The sequence below is a fragment of the Molothrus aeneus genome, chromosome 19, assembly GCF_037042795.1.
Source record: "Molothrus aeneus isolate 106 chromosome 19, BPBGC_Maene_1.0, whole genome shotgun sequence".
In the NCBI taxonomy this organism is placed as follows: Eukaryota; Metazoa; Chordata; class Aves; order Passeriformes; family Icteridae; genus Molothrus; species Molothrus aeneus.
This window is the reverse complement of record NC_089664.1, coordinates 6,902,953-6,927,130: the sequence shown is the minus strand read 5'-3', so window position 1 is coordinate 6,927,130 and position 24,178 is coordinate 6,902,953. Positions and strand designations below refer to the sequence as shown.

Genomic DNA, 24,178 nt, shown 5'->3' with positions numbered 1-24,178 from the left:
CAAAACACAGGGAGTATAGAAAACCACTCTCCTGTACTTCTGTACCTTCTTTTTTACAAATTCTCCCCCTCAAGACTGGCATAGCAACCTCTCAGTGGAGGCAAATCTCTTCTCCTCAGTATCCTCATTCTCTGGACTGTGCACTCTGACATCTTGCAAGAGACAGCCAGGCCTTATTTCCATCTCCACAAAAGAAAGACAACTTACCTGAGATCTTGTTGCCAGATGATGTTGGAGCAGCTGTGGATGCCACAGGAGAGGGTGCACACACAGAGGAAGGTGGAGTCTGGCTCTTCATTGAGCTTGTCAGAGGTGTCTAAAAACACAGCACCACTTCAGGTCAGTCTGTCCATTAACAAAGGACCTTCTGACTTTGGTTTGCTATTATCAGTGTCATGCAGTGACTTAAGAATAAAATAGAGGTGGGTGGTTGCAGCACTTAGGAGAGCCCTGCACTCTTGGGCCCATTATGTCTTGACACTTAAATAGAGGGTCAGTCCTCAGCCTTTTCAACAAGTCAGCAAGCCTCTGTGGGCAGCAGCTCAATGATTTCAGAGGACAAAGACTTCTGCATTGGGGTTTTTTGATGCATAGATATAAAACCCAGCAGCTTGTCAACTATTAAGCAATATTTTCAGTAGAATAACAGGGTAATAAAGAACTCTCTTCCCTGATTTCCTGTAACTTTCTTTTTGTTTTCTTGTGAAATTTAGTTGTAGCTACCTAACACAGCTTCCTTTGCTGTTAGCTGCAAGCATCACTGCAGCAAGGCTGTGGCCATTAGAAAGCTGCATGTCTTCAGAAGTTAGAAAAGACAAGACATAACACAGATAGGCCTGGCATCACACTGTCAAGGTCACAGATACAGAAATGGTTTGTCAAGAATGCAGGGCAAGCTATGAAAATTAAACCCCCAAACTCTGCTGAGCATGCCCAGGTAAGTATTCCACAGGGAAAGGGCTCCATATCACAATACCTGTTTAGCTTGATTTGTAGCAACAGTTGCCAAAACTTGATGGACTGCCTGGGCTGCAGAGTGAGGTACAGATGATCTTAAAAAGAAAAATTAAACAATTATATGAATAACTAGTCTGAAAGAGGATTTCCTCTCCTCTCAGAAAGCCCAGCTCCCAGAAGCCCTGAACAACAGCCACTATTAAAGATTCCACACACAACTCCAAAAGAACAAATCTGATTAGAGAATAAACCTCTTAAATGAATCAGCCACATTTAACAAAGGAAGTCTGTAAATGTGTTTAAACCTCTAGACTGAAACGATCAAGTCTTCTCCAGACACTCTTGTCTCTGAAGAGAGTCAGGGCTTTCTATTTTACAGGGAGTTGATGAAAAATCAGCAGGTAAGGGGATTACAATTTTATGCCTAGTGGATAACAAATTTAAGCAGCTTCCTTCACAATGTGGAGTCCAGACACGTACATGCAATGCTTAGAAATGCTGAGTAAGTTGGGAGGGGGTGGAGGGAGCATTTCCTGTCTTTGAAGTGTACTGTAAACACTGACAAAGTCATGGAAAGAACTGTGATAAAATTAATCTATATTCTACATTGTAAATATGGTATTTTTGACCATGAAATAAAATCCCCCAGACAATTGCTGCAGAATGACAGCATCTCATGGGCTGCAGGATCTGACCTTGGCACTGTGGGGCACCAACAAATCACATCAGGGCAACTTGGGAACAGCCAACCAGTTTTAGCATCTCAAGTCTGTGGTCCACCAGGTTCAAAAGCTTCACTGGCCAATACCAGAAGATTTCAGAAGCTTTGATTCAACCATGATTGCATTCCCTTGGTGGCAAAGCCCAGCTTTCTTACCCAGGCAGGTTCTCTCCATCTTGACTCGGACCAGAAGTTCCCTAAGGCAATAACCAATCTCTGGCTGAGGCTGCAAATCCCAGACAGTGAGCAAATTTGGGCATCCAAAATTGTCTGTCTGCTAAAGCATGAGGATTCCCAAACTGCATTTACTGTTTGGTCAGCTGCAGGCCAATTCATAGGGATCTTCTACCATATTTTAAAGGAAGAGGACACAAATATGACACATTTTGCATGGACATTTGGTCTTGGATATGGTTTTGTGCCTTGAACAGCTTTGCTTTACTAGAGAGTCCTTCTTTCCTTCCAGCCATGAGTACTTTCTCTAGATTGCCTGGCCTGGATTTGCCCTCTGCCCAAAGCAGAAGTACAGCAAACAATGAAAACTTCAAGATTAACACTGGCAAAAGTTGGTGGTGGGATGGTACAGCTGTAGATTTCAAGCTTATGCTGAACAAAAAAGAAAACAACAGAAAGTCTGTGAAATTCATGAGATGGTGGGACTTGATCTCAACATTCATCACTTGACAATGCTGTGAAAATGCTGGGTTTGACTTCAGTTATGGAGAAAGGATTATTTTTTCACTGAAAATTGGACTGGGACCACCAACACACCCAGTCATAGGCCACTGAACAACTGATAACAACTGAAAAATCATTCCTGCTTACCAACCAAAGAGTGTGCTGTGGCAGCAAAAGACAGCCAGGATGTCTGAAGTAGCAAAAAGTGGTGAATTAACTTTGCTGGGTGAATGCTCTTCATTTTAGTGCTGAATCTGACTGGCAAGCATGGCTCATTTGGGTAGAGTTTTTAGAAAGTACATTTTTATGAGATCAGCTATAAAGTAAAACTGTAGAAAGCCTCCAAGATATCAAGCTAGCTGGTGCTCTATAAATTAGAGGTATCAATCAATACTGACAATCTAAAACTACTTGAAAGTAAGACAGGTCTTTAACTGCAGTTCAACTGAAAACAAATCTCATTACATATTGCTCACTCACAATCTTCTCTGTGCAGAGCCAGTACTTTCTACTTTTTTTCATCATAGTTCTGATGAAACAGACAGTGGAAAACTCTTCCTGGTCACAACACTGCTTTTAGCCAAAAAATTCCCAAGTAGAGCTGTCTATAAATTTGACTTTCAAAAGATGTAGCAATTCCCCTCCCCACTCCAGTTTATCACTTTTAGGAAGAAATAAAATAGCAAAAAGCACCCAAGCTGTTTCTCAATTAAAATGCAAAAGAAACCATGAAGTAAATGTCAAGGTCTCCAGTTGAGTACCACCACTGTGAGACTGTTCTCCTTTTAAAAAGCTGAATCAAAGGAATTCCACCTTTTTTTCTTTGACAGTGAAGAGTACACACAAATGTATGAAAGCCAGTAGTGATGCAACAACAGCAATTGCTCCAGGAGCTGCACAAACAGCTCACTGTTATATGGATAAAGCATTTGCAACTCCATATATAATCAGAGATATGTGGTGAATTTATCCCTCTTCATGCACTAAGCCCAACTTTGCACAGACTTCTCAGTACTGCCCAGAACTGGCCATGCACTGCCCTGGTCTTAAGCAACAGCATGAACTTTAAGTAAAGACAGTTCCAAGGTCATTACAATGACAGGGAAAAAGCCTAGTCCTAGGCTGGTGACAGAGCCTGGTGATAAGGAAGAAATCTCTGGAATGAGCTGAGCTGGCTGTTGCCTGCAGGAAGCAGAGTAGGGAAGCCAAGTGTTACAGCTAAATCACAAGAAATGGTAACAAATTCAAGGCTAAATACCAGAAGTCAAGGTTCCTAGTTTACTCCTGAGGAAGAGCCCTGCAGCTCTGTAAGGTTCCAAAGTGACTGACCCCTAGTGACACCAAGCCCTTCAGTCAAAATTCTGGTGTCAAAACATTTGAGACAAGTGTCCAGAAAAGCCAGAGCACAGTTCTCCCTCCCTTTAGGGGGTGAATCTGGCAACAGACAGAAGAGGCATAACTCCAGAGAAGGTTCTCTCAGCAAAGGATGACAAAGTAGAAGGAAAACATCTGGACAGCCTGAAGTCACAGACCACACTCAGTGACAGAGGGCTGCAATTCCCTCACTGAAAGAGGTAGAACAGAGGTAGTGATTTGAGAGATACCAGGCCCAAATTTCTTATTAGCAGTAAAACCACTGAATCCCAAAAGGAGAGGATGCACATAAATGCATTTCACAGACAAATGGAGAAGGAGGTTAATACTAGTCTCATCATTTGTTCAGGACAAGCCAGCAGCAATTCCTTGAATGACCTGGTAAGATCTTTCTTTCAATCCACAAACTCAATACTCTTGTCTAAATACACCCACTTCAGGCCTTACACAGCCAGGCTCAGTAAAACACTGCTACTGCTCCCCACTGGCAGATGTGCTTCAGTGCAAATGCTACCAAAGGGCAGCACTCACTCACCCTATGACTGCAGAGACTGCTGGGGTCAGTGTACCAGACTTGAGTTCTCGAACGTTCACCACCTGAGGAACGTTCTTCAGAGTTGATTCAGTCAAGGAGGTGCTCACAGCTTGAAGAAACAGAAAAAAACAGAACAAAAAAAAAAAAAAAACCAGATGTAAAGAAAAATTCCATATTAAGCATTTCATTTCATTCAGTATGGCCTGAATAATTCCAAAAAGATCCATCCAAGATTCTAGAACATATATAGTGTACCTAGCCTGAAACATTTGGAACCTCAGATTTCATTAAGGACAAAAGAAGTGGGCAGCAATCTATAGAGTTGGTACATTTTTTTTTTTGCTGAGAAAATCTAATTATTATGAACTCTCTCTTACCAACATTGTAACATCATCTGTTAATGGAAATGGGAGTTTCTCAGGTATTTTGTATCAGCAGCTTACATGAAAAAGGAAGACAAAGGAACACGGGATAGCTCAGAGGTGCAACAACTACAGATGTGTGCCACATTTTGTTTGATGATCTCCTCCTTTGAGAGCACTAAATCCCTGTGAAAGCCCCATTCAGCTGCTCAGAGGTCACTTGGGCAATTAGCCATCCTTTTACCTGGGGACTGGTTAGCAGCCATCTGCCTCTGCAGAGCTGCAGCAGCAGCTGCTTGTGGTGCTGGAACAGTGACAGTGGGAGCAGGGGCTCCATGTTTCACAGTCTTTGTTGCAAGCATTGTACTGTCTGCCCCTTGTGGGATGATTCTGTTTGAAGATGCAGGCACTAAAAAAAAAACAAATTAACAAAAGTATTAGTTAAATGTTTCTCTATAAATCAGGGAGTCTTTGAAAGCCTTTGCTGAACTGCAGTTCCTCTAAGTACAGAGCTTCCTTCTGACAGTACTCATGTGCAGGCCATTCAAATAATCAACACAATCTGTCCCTGGCAGATTTTGGTATATCCCAAGGAATTTAGTAAGTCTCAATAGATTTAACTTCAATGCATTAGAGGACTTCCAATTTGCTGTAACAGACACTTCTGCTGACACCTTATTTTTCTCTCTGGCTGCAGAGATTAAAGAAACCTCTCTTGCACAAGGAAAACTGAGTATATGCAAATGCAGTTCTTACTGAGACTTGCTGGGCTCAGAACTCCTAACCCTGGCCACAGATGCAGTAAGTACTCCAGTTTCTCAGTCTTTGGGCAATATTTTAGGTCACTGAAATTTGAAAGAAGCAGGCTATCACAAAAACACAATCAGTGAGTCAAGGTGTTTTAGTGCCTTTAGCTCAAGTTCATGAGGTTACAAAGGACTCTATTACTGCTCCTGGGAACCTGGCAAAGTAAATCTGTGTCCTGCAATCTCATTTCTCCAGGGCCTGAAGCACTGGCAATGGATAGTACAGTAGTCAAAGCTACCCACAAGACCACATTGAGAGGAGACACTGCAAACACAACTCACACAAAGTACCCAGGGAGAGGTGTTGTTTCCCAAAGGATGGAGACTGAGCCATCAAGCCAGGCTGGATTGAGGGAGTTCGGACCACAGGAGCATGACGAGGGACTTGGACTGGGGCAGCCTCCTCTTCCTGGTCCACTGCTTGGGAATCATCATTCTCCAGTGACTGGGAAACTGAGGATGTTGAGCTGACTTCATCCAAATCTTCATAATATCTTGTGGACAAGAAGGCAGATCGAGACAAACTTGCTGCAACATCAAAACCAAAGTTCAGTATTAAGCTGAGGGAACCATCCAGTGTATCAGCCATGACAAATGCACCCTATTTTAGGGCAGTCTCCTATTGCCTTGTTTAACTCATGCATCGATAAGATTTGACTTCTTAACTGCCTGGAAAGGCAGCCTTAAACCATGCAGCAACTGAAGGCAAGTCCTTCTGAGAGCAGATGGGAGAACAGGAAAAGAGAAGTAGGGGTTGAGTAGTGAAAAGCTAATTTCTGGTCTCGGTCCCACAGCAAGTGAGTCACCCTCTCAAAAAGCATATCAGACTTCTATAGTCACTAAAGGTTTACCTGGAGCTGTAGACCTAATTGGTGGAGTTTTCCTCTTGGCTAGAAAATTCCTCAACTGTGCCTGCTTCACTGGGGATAACTTAGCTAGAAAATGGAAAGTAGTTATTAGTCTACAGTCAAACCACAAGTAAAAAAAAAAGGTAATTCACATTTATGGCAGGAAGAAAGAATAAATTACCAGGTGCTTTGGGCAGAGGTTTTGCATGTGATTTCAAAGTAGTTTTCATCAAATCGTTGCGTAGGCTTTCAAGGTCACTGTCAAAACTGGGACAAGGCAGAGCAGTGAAAAAACAGCAGCAGAAAAAGAAGCCTACCAAAGCAGGAACAAAACTGGGCCAAAGTAGGCACTAGAACCACTGGCATATTTAGAAAAACAATTGGCTCCTCTAGATACTGTCTGATGCACCTTTAACTATTTTGGAAACTTCAATAGTCATTCACTTCTTCCCCTGAAGTCAGACAGACAACCAGCAGTACCTCAGCCTGGAGGCTCTATTATACCATCTACTAAAAAAACTCTTTAAACTTTTAGGGGAAATTTCTGCTAAGCATCAAACAGCATCCAAGAATCCAACCAATGAACTTCTGTATTACCTGGGCATGGTTTAGTATAATCTTTAGAACATCCTGTCCTCCCATACCATGCCCACAAAACATCATTCTCTGGAGGATGCACATTGCTGGGGGCAAGAGAGAGGGAGGAATTCATGTTTCACACACCTCTGAGCACTGTTGAGAGGTGAATCACTGGGAACACTCCACTGAGATGTCTGGTTGTAGAGGCGCAGCTGCTGCAGGCTGTTCACCAGGTGGTTCAGTCTCTTCCTCTGCTGGTTGATGATTTCCCGGTTATTGGCCAGGGTGTTGAACAAAGTCTCTCGCTCAGGGACTATCAGACGCCTGCAGAGACCAGATCAAGAGACAGGGATAAGGACCATTCTGTGCATCTGGGCCACAGGCAGGCAAGCAAACACCAATGGTTTAGTGGTTCTGGCTACTGAAACTCCAGGTCAATCTCCAAAGCAGTTCAGCTCATTTCAAATAAGATTTCTCCTTTGAACGTGCTGCCAGTTTATTTATTTAGCTCATTTGCTTTAAGATGCTTTATCTATTAGAAAGGCTTAATTAGCTGCCATCAATGAATTTCTGCAAAGCTTAGTTTGTTTCTATAAGCACTATTAGCACTGTACACAGAGACACAGGCTTGTAACGTGTATTAAGCTAGAGAGTCTGAACCTATGGCTCCCATTAGGTGTCTGAGACAAGCTTTACTCCCAGATCCGTCAAAAAAATAATCATACTTTTAAACAGAAAAAGGTCTTTGTCTGTTGATTATTAGATTAATTCCCAATTCACAGATGTAGTTCTGTACTCCAGTTTCAATTACTTACTTCTGCTTTCTCTTCTGTTCCAGGTGCCGGTCCCACTCCAAATCCAGGACGTCGTTCACATCCTGAACAGCAAACTTCACATACTGGTGCAAGCGCCGGATTTCCTGCCATGAAAAAGAAAGTGAGCTTTAAATTCATTTCAGAAATCTCAGTTTCAGTTGAAGAAGATGAAGACTCTTTGGGCTCATTCAGTCCAAGCCATAGAACACTTGCCTGTATTTCTGCCTGGAAAGTTTTGCCAGCACAACAGAACCCAACATGGTGAAAATTTATGTAACAATCAATAGGGTACACATTGTCCAGGGCTCGTCCTGGACATTTTACCTCAGCTCTCAACTAAGAGAAATACTGTCCATAATATTTGCAAAACACTGCCAGGTCTTTACAAAAAGGATTTTACAAACCCCAGGCATTATACAAAACAATCCTTATTTCAAATGCCACTTCCAGAGCATGAGTCATTTGGTCCCATCTTACAACACTGAAACTTCTAACAATTGTAAGTGATCAAAGCTTTGCAGGCTGCTCACACGGCTCTAGAATATCAGCATTCACAGACTATGATTCATGAAAGCACTCACAAATGCTCACACCTCCCACAGTAAGGCAAGGAATTAATTTGACTTTTATAGGTAGGAAAATAAAAATAAGTAAAAAGCAAGGACAGAGAGTAAAGTGACTTATCCATGACCACACAGCTGCACAACTGCAGCAGCTATGCCAGAGACCTCTGGCCCCAAGCTCTGCTCCCTAAACAAACCCAGAGCTGAGTCTCATTCCTGTGATCCCACCTGCCTGGCATGACACGGCCCTGGCTTGAACTCCAACCTTGTAAAATGGAAATGGGAACTGCAGCTGGTTTCAGCTCATCTCAACAGAATGTTCACCTAAATACAATGAAGCAGCCAAGGAACACAGCTTGAGAAGAACTCCACTGTAAGTGCTTTCAACATACAGCATGAAATTCTAGTGGGACCTCTCCAACCTGAAAGCAAACCCAGTCCTGCTGTGGGCTTAGTGTTAAACACTGCAAAGCCCAGGTTTCCTTTCCCCAACACCCACATGGCAGCAACTCTCTAGATACCAAACTGGTAGAGCTGGACATCAGGAAAGTCTCAGGGTATTGAAAACTTCACTGAAAACTAAGACACAAAGCTGCCTATGGGAGCTTTTCTCACCCAGAAGAATGGGGATGATGTAGACTGAGCAAAATTTCAGAGTCAGCACACAGCTTTCTCAAAGCAAACTTCCACAAAGTTCACCCAAAAGCTCTCTCATTCCATTCAAATCCACTTCCACTTCTCTCCCACTGTGTTCTACTTTCCTTATGGTCCTACTTTCCTTATGGTCCTTTCTCTACACAGTGAAACACATACTTCAAGATTATCATCTCTCTGAAGTCACAAGCATAAGCTTCAAATGTCACAGCGACATGCTGGACATCAAAGCAGGCATGCAATTAAGACTGTGAATCACTCAACAGAATCCAGGTGAAGATTAGAGATCAGACCTAAAAGAAATTACTTTGTGTCAGCTGATTTCTAATAACTGCATGCATGGTCTTGATACCTAATGCCACAAAGATGACATTCAATTATGCCTTCAACCTGCCAGTCAAACCTCTTGAGGGGAACTTATCAGAGTATAAAAGACCAAGTATCATTTGTAGGGCACATTCACTCTATTTTGCTTAGGGTTAAATAGCCTTCATCACCAGAGCTGTAACAAAGTGCTTCACCCCGACTTTCTTTCCTGTCTTTGAAAGCTTTTTTATGTACTGCTGGTTATTTTCCTTTGTGCCCCAGCTTTCAGAATATCGTTAAGCTTTATGCTCCACCATCCGTGAAATTAACCACACAATTCTGTAAGTCATAATAAATCATCAAATTGTTCCATAAGGCACTTGCTGAAGATAAAAATAATTCTAAGAACTCTTCTATAAAGTGTAGGAAAAAACCCAACATTCTTTTAACTAAATCCCTGCACAAACACTACAGGCTGAGAAGGAACAGGATGTCAAGAGTCACTTTCTAAGATTAGAAGACTTAGATCTCAGGTGAACTAAATCCCTTTCAGGAGGAGTTTTGAATCATCACTGCAAATGGCAACAACAGAGAAGAGTTTCAGGAGAGGATTTCCAGCAGCTCTTGCAAACTCATGGAAACCAAAGCTCACCACACATTTACCAGACTATTTACTGAAATGGCAAATACTTAGGGCAGAACAAGAATGCTAGGAACTTGCACACACAAGCCTAAGTTTTATTTGATTTAAAGCTCTCTGTCAGAAGTTGGCTGACATGATTCATACCTGAAGCTGTGCTTCACTCTTGGGATCCAAAGGTTTCTTATAGAGCAAATGTAAATACCCCGAGCTGCGATTCTGTTCGTTCTGTTCTTTAGCCTCTTCTACCCCTGCAAATCCCTCCAGCAGGGTTGTCTTCAGAATACTGATATCTCCATGAAGTGACTGCAAAGTGAAATGGAACAGATGGGACAAGGTTGAAGGTAACATTTTCTACCACCATTTCTAGCACAAAGGCTTCTGCAAGCATCTGCCTGAAAGCACAAAGGCAAATGGCAGCCCCTCATTAACACAGCAGAGTCAGGTGTTCCCTCTACAGTTCAGCTGTAGCAGGTTTAGGAGGAACATCAGGTGAGGAAGAGTCACTGCTGGTTCATGGTTAGCCTGCTCACCTCTGTTGTCTCTTTAATTTCCAAGAGGAAGGTGTGAAGATCCTCTGATTCAGTTCGCAGCATCTTCATTTCCTCTGGAGTCCCAACTTGGAAACAGGCTTTGGAAGTCCTGGCTTTCAGCTCCTCCATCTCCTTTTGGAAATGAGCAATCTGCAAGGCCAAGTGGAAGAAAGGGCAGCCACTGAAAACACAGCAGGGACTGGAACAAATGTCTCAGCTCTTGGATCATGCCTCAACTACACCATAAACATTGGTCACTTTGCAGCCAAAGCAGGAAATTCTTCTTGAACATTAACAGGAAAGAATACTCCATCTTCTCAGCACAGTGGCTGAAGATGACTGAACAGGACACACAAATAACTACAAATCAGGCTGATCATCTTAGGAAAAATTTCCATTCTCATTCCTAAACTACTTACAGACACCATCAGAACACAGCTGAACTGAAGTGCTTGTGTGGCATTATGAAGAAAACTGCTTGAAAATCTCACCTCCTCCCTGATTCCTGCTATGACTGGGTCTGACTCCTTCCACTGGTGGGTCTGTTTCTCTAAAGCTGTGCTGGGGAGTGCTGATTTGCCCTGGGGGAAAAAAAACCCACAAAACCAAAACCAATATTAAGGATATATCCATTGCAACAGGGAGCTTAGAATATCAAAAAAGGCCTGGTGTTACAAACTCCATCCAGACACTCTCATTATAACATAGGTCAAAATATAGTTCTCCAAAGACATGCAGAGAACATTGTTTAGAACCACAGATTTGCTACTGTTTCAAAATCAGAACTTAGCTAATTCTTTGACCTAAGAACATTAGCTCAGTCCAAGGAATTCTAAGCAATTAATGGGCCATGAAAAACATTCACCCTCCAAAGAAGCCAGTCAAGTTCCTGTTACCTGAGCAGAGCTTGGCTTTGCTGCTGATGGGGTGACTTTGGCTGTCTTCTGTACCAAGGAAGCTGAAGGAGGATTTTGAGCAGGACGTGCCACTGGAATTTAATGAGAACAGCAATTGATGAAGTTATACAAAGCTGGAGGAAACAGGCTGTGATGAGAAACAATCAGTACTATCAAATCCAAAAGCAGTAGTGCTGTGGGCCCCAATGCAAGAACACACCTTCCTCAGGTGCCTTTTCACTTCCATTCAACTTCTCTCGTGACTACTTTGAACTCTGGTCAATGCAGATGGAAGGTAAGGCACTGATTTGTGTGGCTGCCCAGAAACCCTCAGAGCACTGAAAATGCCAGAACTTCTGGGTGAACTTAAGCAGCTGAATACAATTATTTCACATATGGCTCTCTGAGAAATAGAGCACAAATGGAAAAAATGCTCAGTTTCAAGACAAAGTGATTCACATCATGATGGTGTGCCAATCAGAAGGGCCTCTGGAACCGGAAAGGCAGCAGGAAAAACAAGTAAAAAGCCAAATGAAGCTCCCTGTGTCCTAAAACTTTTAGAATGTTTTTCATAATGCATTATTCCCAACAATAGGGATCAGATTCCTACCTGTGGCAGGCACAGGGGATGAAGTCTTCAGTGGTGTGGTAGGAGGGGCTGCAGCAGGCGTGGACTGGCTCAGAGAACCTCCAGGAGCAGTTTTGGAACTGGTTAAGAAGGAAAACATTGTGGAGGTGCTTTGCCCACTGCTGCTCGTGGGAGAAGAGGTGTCTACAGCACTGAACCTGCAAGAGAATGAGTAAATGAATGAGTGAATGAATGAGTAAATGAATGACCATCCCCTGGGATCAGCAGCTACTCAAGCTCCAGGTACAAAATCACGAGTGTAGCTTCTGGAGATAGTGAGAAAGAGCCATTCAGGATAATTTCTGAATACATGGAACCACAAAGACTTCCATCTTAGATCCTCCCATGAGCAAAAGCTAAATGCCAGCAAAAAATACTACCCTGTTTCAAATGCACCTCATAATTTTGTTCCAGCTATAGCAAATCTGAGCTGCCCTTCAGTGCTCATCTCAGAGTAAGGCTCAAACAGAAATTCTGCAAGAAAATATGAATTTCTATTCATTTGCAAACTCAGCTCCTCAAGGCAGCCAATTTAAATATTCAGCCAATTCACTGGTGTATCATTTGCTTTATACACAAAATATAAAAAGCCCTAAGAGCTCCCATCAGATTCTGGTGTAGTAAAGATTTTTCTAATTCAAAAATAATCATTTAAAACATCAGAAATTTCTTATGAAGCTTTTACATGAAAGTTCTTCTCCTTAAAAAGCAGCTCCAATTAACATAGCTCTGTGTTTTAAACCACTTTTTCTAAAAATAAAGAGCAAGTCTCAGGAGTTGGAGGGAAGAGTGAGTATATGACATCTGAGAACACTCAAACCCATTTTACATAGTTTCTAATCAATATTAGTTTTTTTCAGTCAGTGTGAACAAGCTTTGAAGATTCCAGATCTGTGCTCAGTGAGCAAGTGTCCATTTAAGAACAGAACCAAAAGGTCTGGCACCTTCTCTGCTGAACACAGAGTGGCAAAGCAATCCATCAGCTGTGGCTCCAGCTTCCTCTCAGGCTGGGGTAAGGAACCTTCAACAAACTGTCAGAGAAACTTGTGCTATCACCACCCCACTAAAACAATTCCAGACAGAAGAGATTTCCCAGCAGTCCTCAGCCATGATTTGCATCAAAACAAAGCATGGAATCACTGTTGGTTGCCTATGAAACAAAGATATAAAACCCCCCTAAGTCCCTGGCAATTTATCAGTCTAAATTTTTGTCACTGTCCCTTGACTAGTACCCATGAACAAAACCTCTGGCATGGGAAGCACTGAGGGTTTCCACAGCCACAACACTCTTGGATAAAGAGGGGCTTCCTCAGTGCTTTCCTGGGAATGTGGGGAACTGCTGTCAGGGCAAAAAGCCAGACACCATCTTCAGAACTACCACACATTATCCATGCCTGCAGCAATTTCACAAGCATCCAGCCCCTGCATTCACTGCTGAATCTATTTACTTCTCATTGAGGTTCACTTTGACTGAAGAAGCTGAAGGTGCAAAGGATGATTTCTGTGCAGCAGGAGCTGTGGAGAGCAATGGCCCAGACGAGCTGTCTGCAGCTGGTTTAAAGTTCATGGAGCCAAAAGGAAAAGAGGTGGCAGGAGCTGTTGTAGTGCTGCCTACAGAAGCAGGAGTCATGGATGCCTTGGAAGAAGCAGAGGAGAAGGAGAATGTTGCTAGTCCAGTCAGAGCAGGAGTCTGGGCTTGCTTGGAGGCATCAGTGGCAAAGGGATATGGTGGAGGATCACTGCCCGTGGAGCCAGGAGTCTTCACAGCTGAGGGCATGAAGGAAAAAACAGCTGCTCCACTCCCTGCTGGAGACTGACTTGAGGTGGGCACAGTGGGAGCAGCAGCTGGTGCTGTGTCAGGCTTTAGAGAAGTTGGAGGAGTGGTTGGACTTGTGGCAGCACTCCCTGCAGGAAGACAAATGGGAAAGGAGGAGGCTCATGGGGCTGCACTGAGTAATGGCAGAAGGTATTGCAAGGCTGAATCTGTTTGATATGGACAGCTCAGCACTGCTTCTCTCACTGGACAGTGAGGAAGAGAGATGGGAGAGCTGGGATTGCAGTCCCCAATCCCAGCAAGTGATACAGAAACTGTACAAAGTCATGATCAATACAACAATCTGTTCAGATTAATGTTGTCTGCAGTTTCCTGTGAAAAAGCTTCACCTTCCTCCATTGATTTTGATGAGGTTCCTGCCATCTCAAATAAAATCAGCAGTAAGCATACAAGTTAGGCAGCACTGCAGGAAGGCAGGCTGCCAAAAAACAGCTTTCTGGCTGGGAAAGGAGAAGCAAATTTGGGCACAGGGGAGAAAACGGTGCATTTGCAATAATTTCTCCATGAATGCAGACAAGCAAAAAAATCATCTTGCCTGCCTACATCATACTACACAGGGAAACACATCTATAACTCAAACAAAACTACTCCTATTCACCTGCTGACACAATTTTCACAGTGTTGAGGAAAGCTTTAAATAGGGTTTTAAAAGAATTTTGTTTAAATATGATTCTTCTGCAGTCAAACACCTTAGTTCATATCATGACCTCCTATGGCAAAGCTATGGAGGAAACCATCACCTCTCTGAAGTGTGCAGGCCATGCTCAGAACGGGGCAAAGAGCCTCCTGAAACTGGTTTGGCCCTATTCTGCAAAGGCTGATTGCATAGGAAAGTCTAAATGCACAGCCTGCAAAGTGCTTGAGATCCCACAAACAAACTCAATGATCTTGGAGGTCTTTTCCAAACCAAATGATTCTGTGATTTGGTGAACAGGACTAGGCAATTTCACACTCATGCACAAAAGACAGAGAACAGGCCTGGGAGTTCAAAACACCCAAGAACTGCTCCCCATTATCATTATAAAGAAAATATGTTTTCTGTGACCACATGTGTCTGAGTACTGAACTGACAAATCAGTATGACAAAGATCCACAAATGCCAGTGCTCCCCTGAGCTCCTGGAGCACTCACCTGCTGCCTTTGGAACTCTCTCCCCTGCCAGCTGCAGTGGCTCTGGGGTCACAATAAGTGACCTGACTCCTGGGTTTTGGTTGATCATGTGAAATGGGCAAAGCACACCATCCGTAGAGAGCAGGATCAGAACTGGAGCTGGAGCAAGGATTTTCTCATCACCTGCCAGAGACCACACATAAGTCCTACAGTCAAATCTTCCTATTCTGTTCCTACTGGAATTGCCTCCTTCAATATTTCTTACATTTCTACCTTCCTGCTTTCATTTGCATCTTTTTTCCCTTGCTTCTCTGTCAGTGCTCAGATCTCTTCCTTTTGTATTCCTTTATGTTCCTGACTTCATGTTTCATAAAAGGGTTGTTTGACAATTGAATGTCATCTCCTGAATGACAAAGCCCAACTTTCACCCATCAATTCCTGTGCCAAGCTTTTTCAGATTTTGAAGCAGTCATTTTTCCTCACTGATACTCTTGCTCCCTCCTTCAATTCCTTTCAGCAATCCCCACATTCCATTGGGCCCTGTCTCCTTATTAACATTCATATGCATAAACTACAAAACAGAATTGCTACAGAGGAAGCTTTTTAACTTTAAAGAAAGCAAACATCAAACAAATATCCTTGCGATCTGAACCACTGACATAAAATACTTGTGTTTTATGCAGTTGCTTTGTGAGTCTGCTTCAGTACAAAAATTTTCAGAACAGTTAAAGGCTCCAGAACACTCTCTGTATTTCTAAAATTCTGTAATAGTTTAACTGTGCTTAATTACATGCAAAAACCCAAACCCAACACATGCAGAGTGCAGGAAAAATCTGCTATAATCATGGTGCTTTGTTTGTCAGGCAGCAGAGTGAACAGCCATTTTTCTTTACTATTGGTTCTTCAGGAAAACCATGCTAGGGAAGGGCTGTTTCCACTTGGGAACAGCTCCAGGACAAATCAGGTTTCTCTGCAACCTAAACTTGCTGTGAACTGCAAATCCAATTAATGTGTAGCCAAACTCTTGTGTCCGAACACAGAGAATGTGTTAGCAAAATGCTTCTCCGAAAACCTTTTTAAAAACTCTGAGGCAGCATAACACAGGCTTTAAAAAATCTGTCCTGACAGATTTCTTAATCCAGTAACTGTATAGATTAACAGAGAAAAGGCTTCAAATTCAATTTGGCATTCAAATACAAATGTTTGACCTCAATTCCCTACTGCAAGGTTTTTTTCAGGTAAAGGTCTCAGTTAACTGGCACCCTCCTGTGCTCTTCAGGAACTCCTGACTCCAGTACCTTCCACTCTGCCTGAAGGCATCACTATTTCTATCTGTCTCTGGCCTTCAAGGTAGAATTCTCAGAATTCACTGAGATGCAACACAATAGCTCAGATGTAGCTTCAGACTTTGACAAAGTGCTTTGAAGGGCCTTCAGGCAGCACAGAAGGTACAGCAATAATGCAGCTGAAATGTAGAGCACAGCAGGGTTTAGGCAGTACAGACCTGAGCTTTAATGCAGAATTAAAACCTACACATTCACCTCAGTGATCTTTGCTGTTTCTGGCTTTGAAGCCAACCCACTTTTCCTTTAGATCCATGCAAATGTACTTTATACAAAACAGTTCTGCAAAAGGACATAAATGACAAGAATAAAGAACACCTTGTGGGCAGCCTGAAATCCCCAGGGCTGGAACACAACTCCTTTAAACTCAGTAAAATCTCAGTTCTAGGGACAGATGTAACTCAGGAGCTTTGTTTGTCATGTCTGTTGGTGTCATATCCCAGGATGCTGAAAGCTCCAGGAAAAAAATCTATTTAACACTTTGCCCCCGAATCCTTACACAGAAGTAAAGCCACGTGCTGTGGGTTTTGTATTAAAACAGCAGATGTGTTGGGCTGCCTTTCAGAATGATCTCCAGAGCTCTGAGTACAAGGCTGCCCCTCAAAAATATCAAATATACTGAGATTTTTGGACTACTCCACAAGAAAGACTAACAAGACTTACTGATCACGATGGGCATGTTACTGGTGTAGTCCACAGCAACACCAACAGGCAGAGTGTCATCGCTTTTATCGGTCAGAGGAAGTTCTGCTCTGCTTGAGTCCTCCAAAACCCATGATTCCCAGTTCTGCAAAAAGTAAAATTATTGTTACATCAACTACTGCTTTCCTGTGACCAGCCTTCTTCAGCACTCCAGCCTACAACAGCTGAAACATCAGCTAAAGAGTATCTACTTAAATTTGTCAGATTAACAAATGCTAGAAAGATCAGAGTCCTTCACAGATTTGTGTGTGACTTCTCATGTATCACTGCATATCAGGGGTCAGACATTTTTAATGCTTAACTTCAACTGATGACCTCACATCAATCCTTTAATAAAGTGAGTTTGACCAAATTTTGAGATTGCCAAGTGAATAACAAAAACCAGACTTCTTGGTTCACAACGCACATCTTTTGTTAATCTAAGAATTATCTTCAGATTATGTACAATTTAGAAGCTTGTTTAGTTTTGGGATGTTTTAAAAAAAATTATCATCTCATGGTATTCTAGGTCTTATATAGGTTATACTTGGGGAAAGACAATGTACATTTGCACAGATGCAACACAAAATACATTCCAAAATGGAGTAAAAATATTACCTGATCCCCCTGCCTGGCAAGAATGCTGACTTCTGTGGAAGCTGCTGAAGCTGCCAGAACTAAATCCCTGTAAGCATGGACACAAACAGGTTAAAACTAACATGACAGTCCACTGCAAAGTCAACAAAAAGGAGGAACACAATCTATGCAGAAGCACCAACCCCTCAGACATGCATACCAAGGAAAGGACTTTGCCATGATTCCTGCCACTCACCAGTCCTCCACAAAATTGAGGAAGTAATGATGCTGTCTCTCAGTGCAGCTGGTGTAGCACGGCTCCATGAAATTCACAAACTTCTCTGGTCGCTTCTCTTCCTTTTTCTGTAGGATCAACATTGATAATGTATCTTTCAATGCACCAACCAAGTAATCTCCCTTAAATTTGACAGTATCAGGGCACACCAATAATGTCATAATTGGGTCTCAGCAGAGAACAATTTACTCATTGATTTTCAGGTGGATCCTACTTCTTCCACTTAATCCCCCAACCTCAATCCCATGATTTACAACTATACTAAACTCAAATTCTATGTGGTGCCAATATCAACAATAAAAGCAACTCTCCATTGTCATGAACAAGTCAGGAACAAGCAACAGACACTTGTGTCATTGTGACTGCTGGCACTCACAGGCAATATGGCAATGACCACTTGAGGAGACATCTCCAGTGTCCCATCAGCCTCTGCATACACGATGGCAAAGACATACGTGCCAATCCAAAGTACATCCAAAACTGAAAGAGAAAGCAAATACCTCAGCCAGAAACACTTCATAGTTAATGTCTCCTTGTTGATTTTAACTGTGCACAGCACAAAAAAGGAAATAACAAGCAAATGGCAACTAACTCCTAAACTACCAAGCTTAAGAATCACAGAAAATCACACTGTAATTTCATAACCATGGCTATACAGCTGCTATAACTCAAGACAACAGGGGGAACAATGAGTAAAATACTTTTGAAGAGAAAACAAGTTAAAAAGTAATAAAAATATGCACCTTTAACAGGATTGTCCAAGTCATAAAAGGGAGGACAAGGGATTACTTTCTTCTCCTGCAGATTCTGCAAATAAAACAACTCTTAAATATACAGAAAAGGCAATGAACAAATCCAATTGCAAGTTTTGCAGAAAGCCCAGAGAACTGGTTTAGAGCAACTCCCACATTCTTTAACACTCATCATGGGCCACTCTGAAATCATGACTTCAGTGACCACTACAAACCTTAAACTAAACCAAATATTGGCCTAAGACACTTGAATATTACTGAAGCACGTGGGTAGCACCATGTAGCTCACACCATGTGCGACCTAACCAAATTCTGTAGTTTGTGATGCAAAAACCAGTCAACCAGGAAAAAAAAACAAAAAACCCCAACAACCCAAACCAAGAAAATACCATATTTCAAACTCCTGAAATCATAAGGCCTTAACACTACCAATACTTACAGGCAGATATTGCACCACAGTGCCATTTTGCCTCCCTGCAGCCAGTTGTTTTCCCTTTGGGCTCCAACACACTAGGCAAAAAAAAAAAAAGATAATTTCATTAGCCCTGAGGAACTGGAGAGTTACAAAGCCACACAAAAACAGGACCAATAAATTAAAACTGATATTTTTTTCACTGAAAAAAATAATGTATCTGAATCAAACAAGGCATCATCCAGTCACAGAAAATGCAGGACTATACAGGTCAAAACACAACAGGTGATGATGCTAATTTGCATGCTTTCCTGGAAATGAGTCAAGCCTGAGACAGCACAAACCACAGGTGGGCACGTTTGGTAACTCACAAGACTCAGCTGCTGCAACCAACTGGGAAAGAGTAATTCCAGTGCAAACACATTTTCTGAGTCTCACTGAGTTTAAACCCTTCCTTTTTGTTAAGAATTTTAAGAAACCTCCTCCTGAGACAAGCAACCTCTTAATCAATATCTGCTCTTTAGTGTTCAACATTCTGCGTGCCCTCCAAGGCTGCCACTCACCAGATGTGACAGCAGCAGAGGATGGGAGTGTGGCATGGACCTTCACAGAGTCTGTGACCTGCAGGACAGAGATGCTGCCATCGGACAGGCAGATGGCCACCATGGTGGGACTGGCAGGGTTCCACTTCAGGTCGTTGATCATGGCTGCACCTCCTGAGTCCTTGGCCAGTTTGTGACAAGCAAATGCATGTTTCTGCTGTTTTGCCTTTTAGGAAAGACAAATACATGAGACAGTCAAAGTGGAGCACAAAATCCAACTCTCCTGAAGCCACAGTTCAAAGCAATTTTGACCTGCCTATAAATTAACAACTGATCCTCATAGAGACAAAAAATCCCACCCCAGCTACACCTCTCCTCTGCTGTATTCTGAAAAAAAACGCAAACCCCAAACCAAAGGCAAACCCACTTGGCATAGGCTGTACCTGATTTAGGAATGTGCGGACATCAAAAAAGCTGATGAAGGACCCGACCTCACTGGACATCATACAGACAGACAGGGTGAGATTGTCACAGCTCAGAGCCAGGTGCTGCATAGGAAACTTCATGGGAACCAGAGTACTCTGAATATTCTCCACTTGAAACACAAAAGGAAAAGAAGATGGAATGAAGGGGACAAATTTAAATAGCAGGAATTGTTCTTGTAAAATGAGACAACAAATTTATGTAATAATCCTCAGTCCTATGAACAGCAGTTATCAAAGGTAACACACAGAAAAATTGAATGAAAGCAAATCCCTTCATCTCTATCAATACAATCTTGAGAGTTGCCAAATTTCTAAAAAAAGAAAATGCCACCTTCCTTCCTCAGTAACCTGACTAATACTAAGTAGAAAGATTTTTGGCTTTTTTTTATGTATGTAGAGAGTGGAACAGTTACTAAGGAGAATGAAAACCATTCTGCACTCAGGTGGTGGAACAGTGGTTGCTTCTCCTCTCCTGGACAGTAATTTAGTCAGAGTGGGTAACTCAATGTGAAAGCTGCCTCAGTGTGTCCCTCCACTCTCACACATCCCTGACACATGCACAGGCTCAAAGAATGGCTACCAACCACTGTTCCTGCCTTCCCACACAAGAAAATGTGACAATTCTAATGCCTGACAGAGAATGGCAAGGACTGTAACATGTATCAGAAGCCAAGAGCTCCATGTCATAAATCCCCTACAAACCTGTCTCTGCCAAACCCATGAGATTTAAGTGTGCCTTACCGATTTTATTGGGATCTTCTCCCAGCTGTTTCTGCATGAGAAGATCTCTGGTGTGGAAGATCTGCAGGCTGGTCCCTCCACCAGCAAAGACCAGCCCATATTTGTTGGACACTGCGAGGAGGCTGGAGCGCTCTTTGGGGAGGTCATCAGGAGAATCAAAGATGCGAACCTTCTTCAGTGCTCTGAACTGAAAATCCTGTTTGAGAGAGTTGGGAAGAGGCTGTTCACATGCTGCCCAAGAGGAACAGTTTACTTTGGCTCCTCTAAGACAGTAAGTGTAGGAGCCTCTCCATGAGGCTCCTGCACACACAGGCAGCCTCTGGCCACTCCATCACATTTTCTGTCTCATCCATAAAAGACTGAGATCACATCACTTTTTTTTTTTTCCGTTGGTTAAATCTCTCTTGTACCCAGTGCTTGTGCTCATAAAATCTGCCTGGAACATCTGACCTTCTCAGGAGCACACCAAAACCAGCCAAGGGATACAAAGAGAAAGGAATAAAGAAAAGATGGGACAGGACTGAACAAAACTTGCTGCTACAGGGCACACATTTGCTAACCAACATGCCAGTAACTCCAGTCAAGCACCTGAGTTATTCCTAAATAACTGCCACTAAATAAGTACATTCCTGCAATCTGAGGAGGCTGTAGGAACTCAGAAACTTCAGCAAAACAAACAGCCCAACCACCCTGTTTGTGAGGGCAGAAGGCAGCTGCACAAAGACCCATAATCACCCCAGGAATCTGTTCCCCCATGTGCCTTCTTACGCAGCCTCACAGTAACACTGGGAGACACAGGACACAGGGCTAGGCTGGCTCCACACAGCAAGACTCCAGCTCACACTGCCCCACAGCCACACATGCCCAAACCAGGAGATCCCAGCACTAGGCATGGTGACAGGAGGACTTAGAAACATATCACTCTTCTTCCAAAACAAGGTTTCTTCAACTCTCCTTCATCCCTGAAACTGCTCAAGGATGAGGCCTGGAGCATCCAGGTCTGCTGGAAGGTGTCCCTGCCCATGGCAAGGGTTAGAACGAGATGAGCTTAGAGTTCCTTCCAACCCAAACCATTCTGTGATTCACTCCCCAAGCATTAAACACCCCTCTACACCAAGGCCAGCCTTCCCTTTTCCACCTCACAGGCTTGCACCACACTATACCAGAAACTCCTCAAAATTGCCCAGAAAGGGTATGGAGTGTCCCTCACTGGAGATATCCCCGACCTGTCTGGACACAAACCCGTGCCGTGTGCTCTGGGACGTACCAGTCTGAGCAGGGAGGTTCGCCCAGATGACCACTGTGGTCCCTTCCAGCCTGACCCATCCTGCAGTTGTTTCACAAACACTGCAAGGATGTCTCAAACAGCCCCGCCATATCCCGAGCCAACCCTCCCGGTTTGTCAGCCCCACGGTCCCAACCAAGCCTCCTCCCGAACCCACCACCTCTCCAGCCCAGGCCGAGCCTTCTCCAAGCCCCGCTCCCTTCCGGCTCCTCCGGCTCCAAGCCAAGGCCCCCCGTCCCGAGTGAAACAGCCTGTCCACCCTTCTCCCCCGTCGGGCTGCCCCCACAGCCCCGCTCTCCCCGTGCCTCACCTTCATCTCCCGCTCGGGGATCACGTCCATGTCGTCCCCCATGGCGGCCCCGCAGCCGCGGTCCCGCCGCCCGCGCTCCGCCGGGAGAGCCCCGCGCCGCTTCCGCTTCCGCCGGGGCCGCTCTGGCCGCGGCTCTCGCTGCTCCGTGTCCTCCCAGCAGCTCCTCCCCTACCAATGCTGTGCTTAATAAACCCTCTTTGCACAGAGTCAGATTGGAAAATATCTCTGAACCATCGAGTCCAACGTGTGACCGAACACCACCTGTCACCCACATCACTGAGTGTGGTTGCTTAAACACCTCCAGGGACCGTGACTCCACCACCCTCTGGGCGTTCCGATATCTAATCACCCTTTCTGTGAAGAAATTCCGCCCAGGGTCCAACCTAACCCCCCCCCGGCGCCGCTTAAAGCTGTGTGCTCTGGCTCTGATTTTTCTACAGGTTCTGAGGCGCTGCGAGCCGCATGACGCCCATGGCCCGCTCCGTCCGGAGAGGACAGCGACCCCGCTGACAGGGGATGGGCTCCGGCCGAACCGGGAACGGGCTCCGGCCGAACCGGGAACGGGCTCCGGCCGAACCGGGCGTGGGATCCGGCCGTCCCTGCCGAGCCACGGTGGAGCCTGGCATGCGGCTGCTCCCCCGGCCACCAGCCCTTGGTGAGCGGCTTTGATGCTTTTCCCGTATCACTATCTGCTGAATAACAGACTCCCGAGTTTGAAGGAACGCTCAAGGATAAATTGAGCATCCTGGCCCTGCGCAGGCCAACCCCAGAATCCCACCATGTCCCTGAGAGCCATGTCCAAACATCCTGGAGCTCTGGCAGCCTCGGGGCTGTGCCCGTTCCCTGGGGAGCCTGGGCAGTGCCCAGCACCCTCTGGGGAAGAACCTTTTCCTAATTCCAACCTAACCCTACCCTGACACAGTTTCATGCCTTTCCCTCAGCTAAAATCCTGCTCCCTTGGCATGGGCTGCAGTGGGAGCACAGGGATGCTCTGGGTCAGCTCCAGCGCAGGGTGGCTGAGCTGCAAACACAGCAGCTCTGTGAGCTGGAGGAGCCTTATTGTGCTCCAGGACCACACAAAAGCAAAATGTGGGGGCTTGATCACACCAGGTCCCCAATTTTGTTACTTGTACAAGTTTTGAGGGGTTCAGCTCCCACTTAGACAGAACATCGGCACTCAGCCCTATGGGGACATTTTGAGAAGGGCTGTTTCCAGCTCTAGCAGGTCATTCTCTTTTCCAGGACCAAAAAGGACAAGGATTTACACAGAGACAAGCAATGATGGCTTTGGGCAGTGACCTGAACTGCAGCAAACCACATCCAAGTTTCCCTCGTGTAATATGCTTCCTTTATTTCCTAAGTGAACAACAGCTTCAACACACAGCCAAGAAAAGCAGGTGCATTCCCAGAGGCTACCAGGCAGCAGAAAGAAGGCATGGGGCTCAGGATCTCAGGGAAATTCGGTCCTTTTGAGAAACATGTGAAAAAAGTGCACACAGTAATTCCCTGGGAAACGTGGTCTCCCCTTTAGATAATTCACATCAGACAAGAACCTTGGGCAATTGCTTCAAGAGCAGAGAGAATAATAAAAACCCCCTTCCTTCAAGAGAAGCATTGCAAGTGTCTGCTCTCAATAAACAAGTTATTCCTTAAAACAAGCACTGGCACCTGTTTCTTTTTCAGTAAGTCAGAAAAAAGAGCCAGCTTTCAGGAGGTGGCCTCTGTATTTCATCCCACAAACTCCATGGCTTTCAGTCAGTTATTACAGATAAAGATCAGATCAAGACAGTCCAAACCTATCTCCTGGATCTGTTTAAGGGTTTATATTAACAGACTTGGAAACCAGCTCTCTTAATCTTCAACCAGTCATATGGACCAAACTTCAGAGGAGATAACAGTAAACACTGACACACTGTG

At 44.1% G+C, this 24,178-nt stretch overlaps 1 protein-coding gene across 3 annotated transcripts in view; it reads right to left on the bottom strand.

Moving 5' to 3' along the window:
* NUP214 (nucleoporin 214) overlaps window positions 1-19,979 on the bottom strand; it is a 36,147-nt gene extending 16,168 nt beyond the window's left edge. For 2 of the 3 annotated variants that reach the window (XM_066562938.1, XM_066562939.1), the window contains exons 1-24: window positions 19,884-19,979; window positions 19,462-19,666; window positions 18,926-18,996; window positions 18,478-18,541; window positions 18,111-18,214; window positions 17,696-17,802; window positions 17,482-17,548; window positions 16,846-16,969; window positions 14,861-15,022; window positions 13,344-13,800; window positions 11,878-12,053; window positions 11,268-11,359; window positions 10,863-10,952; window positions 10,372-10,521; window positions 9,986-10,144; window positions 7,676-7,779; window positions 7,005-7,184; window positions 6,463-6,548; window positions 6,285-6,368; window positions 5,716-5,961; window positions 4,872-5,036; window positions 4,266-4,374; window positions 977-1,052; window positions 208-316 (exon numbers count right to left, since the gene is read on the bottom strand). In XM_066562938.1, coding sequence (XP_066419035.1) covers window positions 208-316; window positions 977-1,052; window positions 4,266-4,374; window positions 4,872-5,036; window positions 5,716-5,961; window positions 6,285-6,368; window positions 6,463-6,548; window positions 7,005-7,184; window positions 7,676-7,779; window positions 9,986-10,144; window positions 10,372-10,521; window positions 10,863-10,952; window positions 11,268-11,359; window positions 11,878-12,053; window positions 13,344-13,800; window positions 14,861-15,022; window positions 16,846-16,969; window positions 17,482-17,548; window positions 17,696-17,802; window positions 18,111-18,214; window positions 18,478-18,541; window positions 18,926-18,996; window positions 19,462-19,666; window positions 19,884-19,946 — 3,250 coding nt within the window. In that variant the 5' untranslated portion in view covers window positions 19,947-19,979. The remainder of the gene's footprint in view (window positions 1-207; window positions 317-976; window positions 1,053-4,265; window positions 4,375-4,871; window positions 5,037-5,715; window positions 5,962-6,284; window positions 6,369-6,462; window positions 6,549-7,004; window positions 7,185-7,675; window positions 7,780-9,985; window positions 10,145-10,371; window positions 10,522-10,862; window positions 10,953-11,267; window positions 11,360-11,877; window positions 12,054-13,343; window positions 13,801-14,860; window positions 15,023-16,845; window positions 16,970-17,481; window positions 17,549-17,695; window positions 17,803-18,110; window positions 18,215-18,477; window positions 18,542-18,925; window positions 18,997-19,461; window positions 19,667-19,883) is intronic. The other variant, XM_066562940.1, reaches the window with a different exon arrangement.
* Between the last annotated feature and the right edge of the window lie 4,199 nt (window positions 19,980-24,178).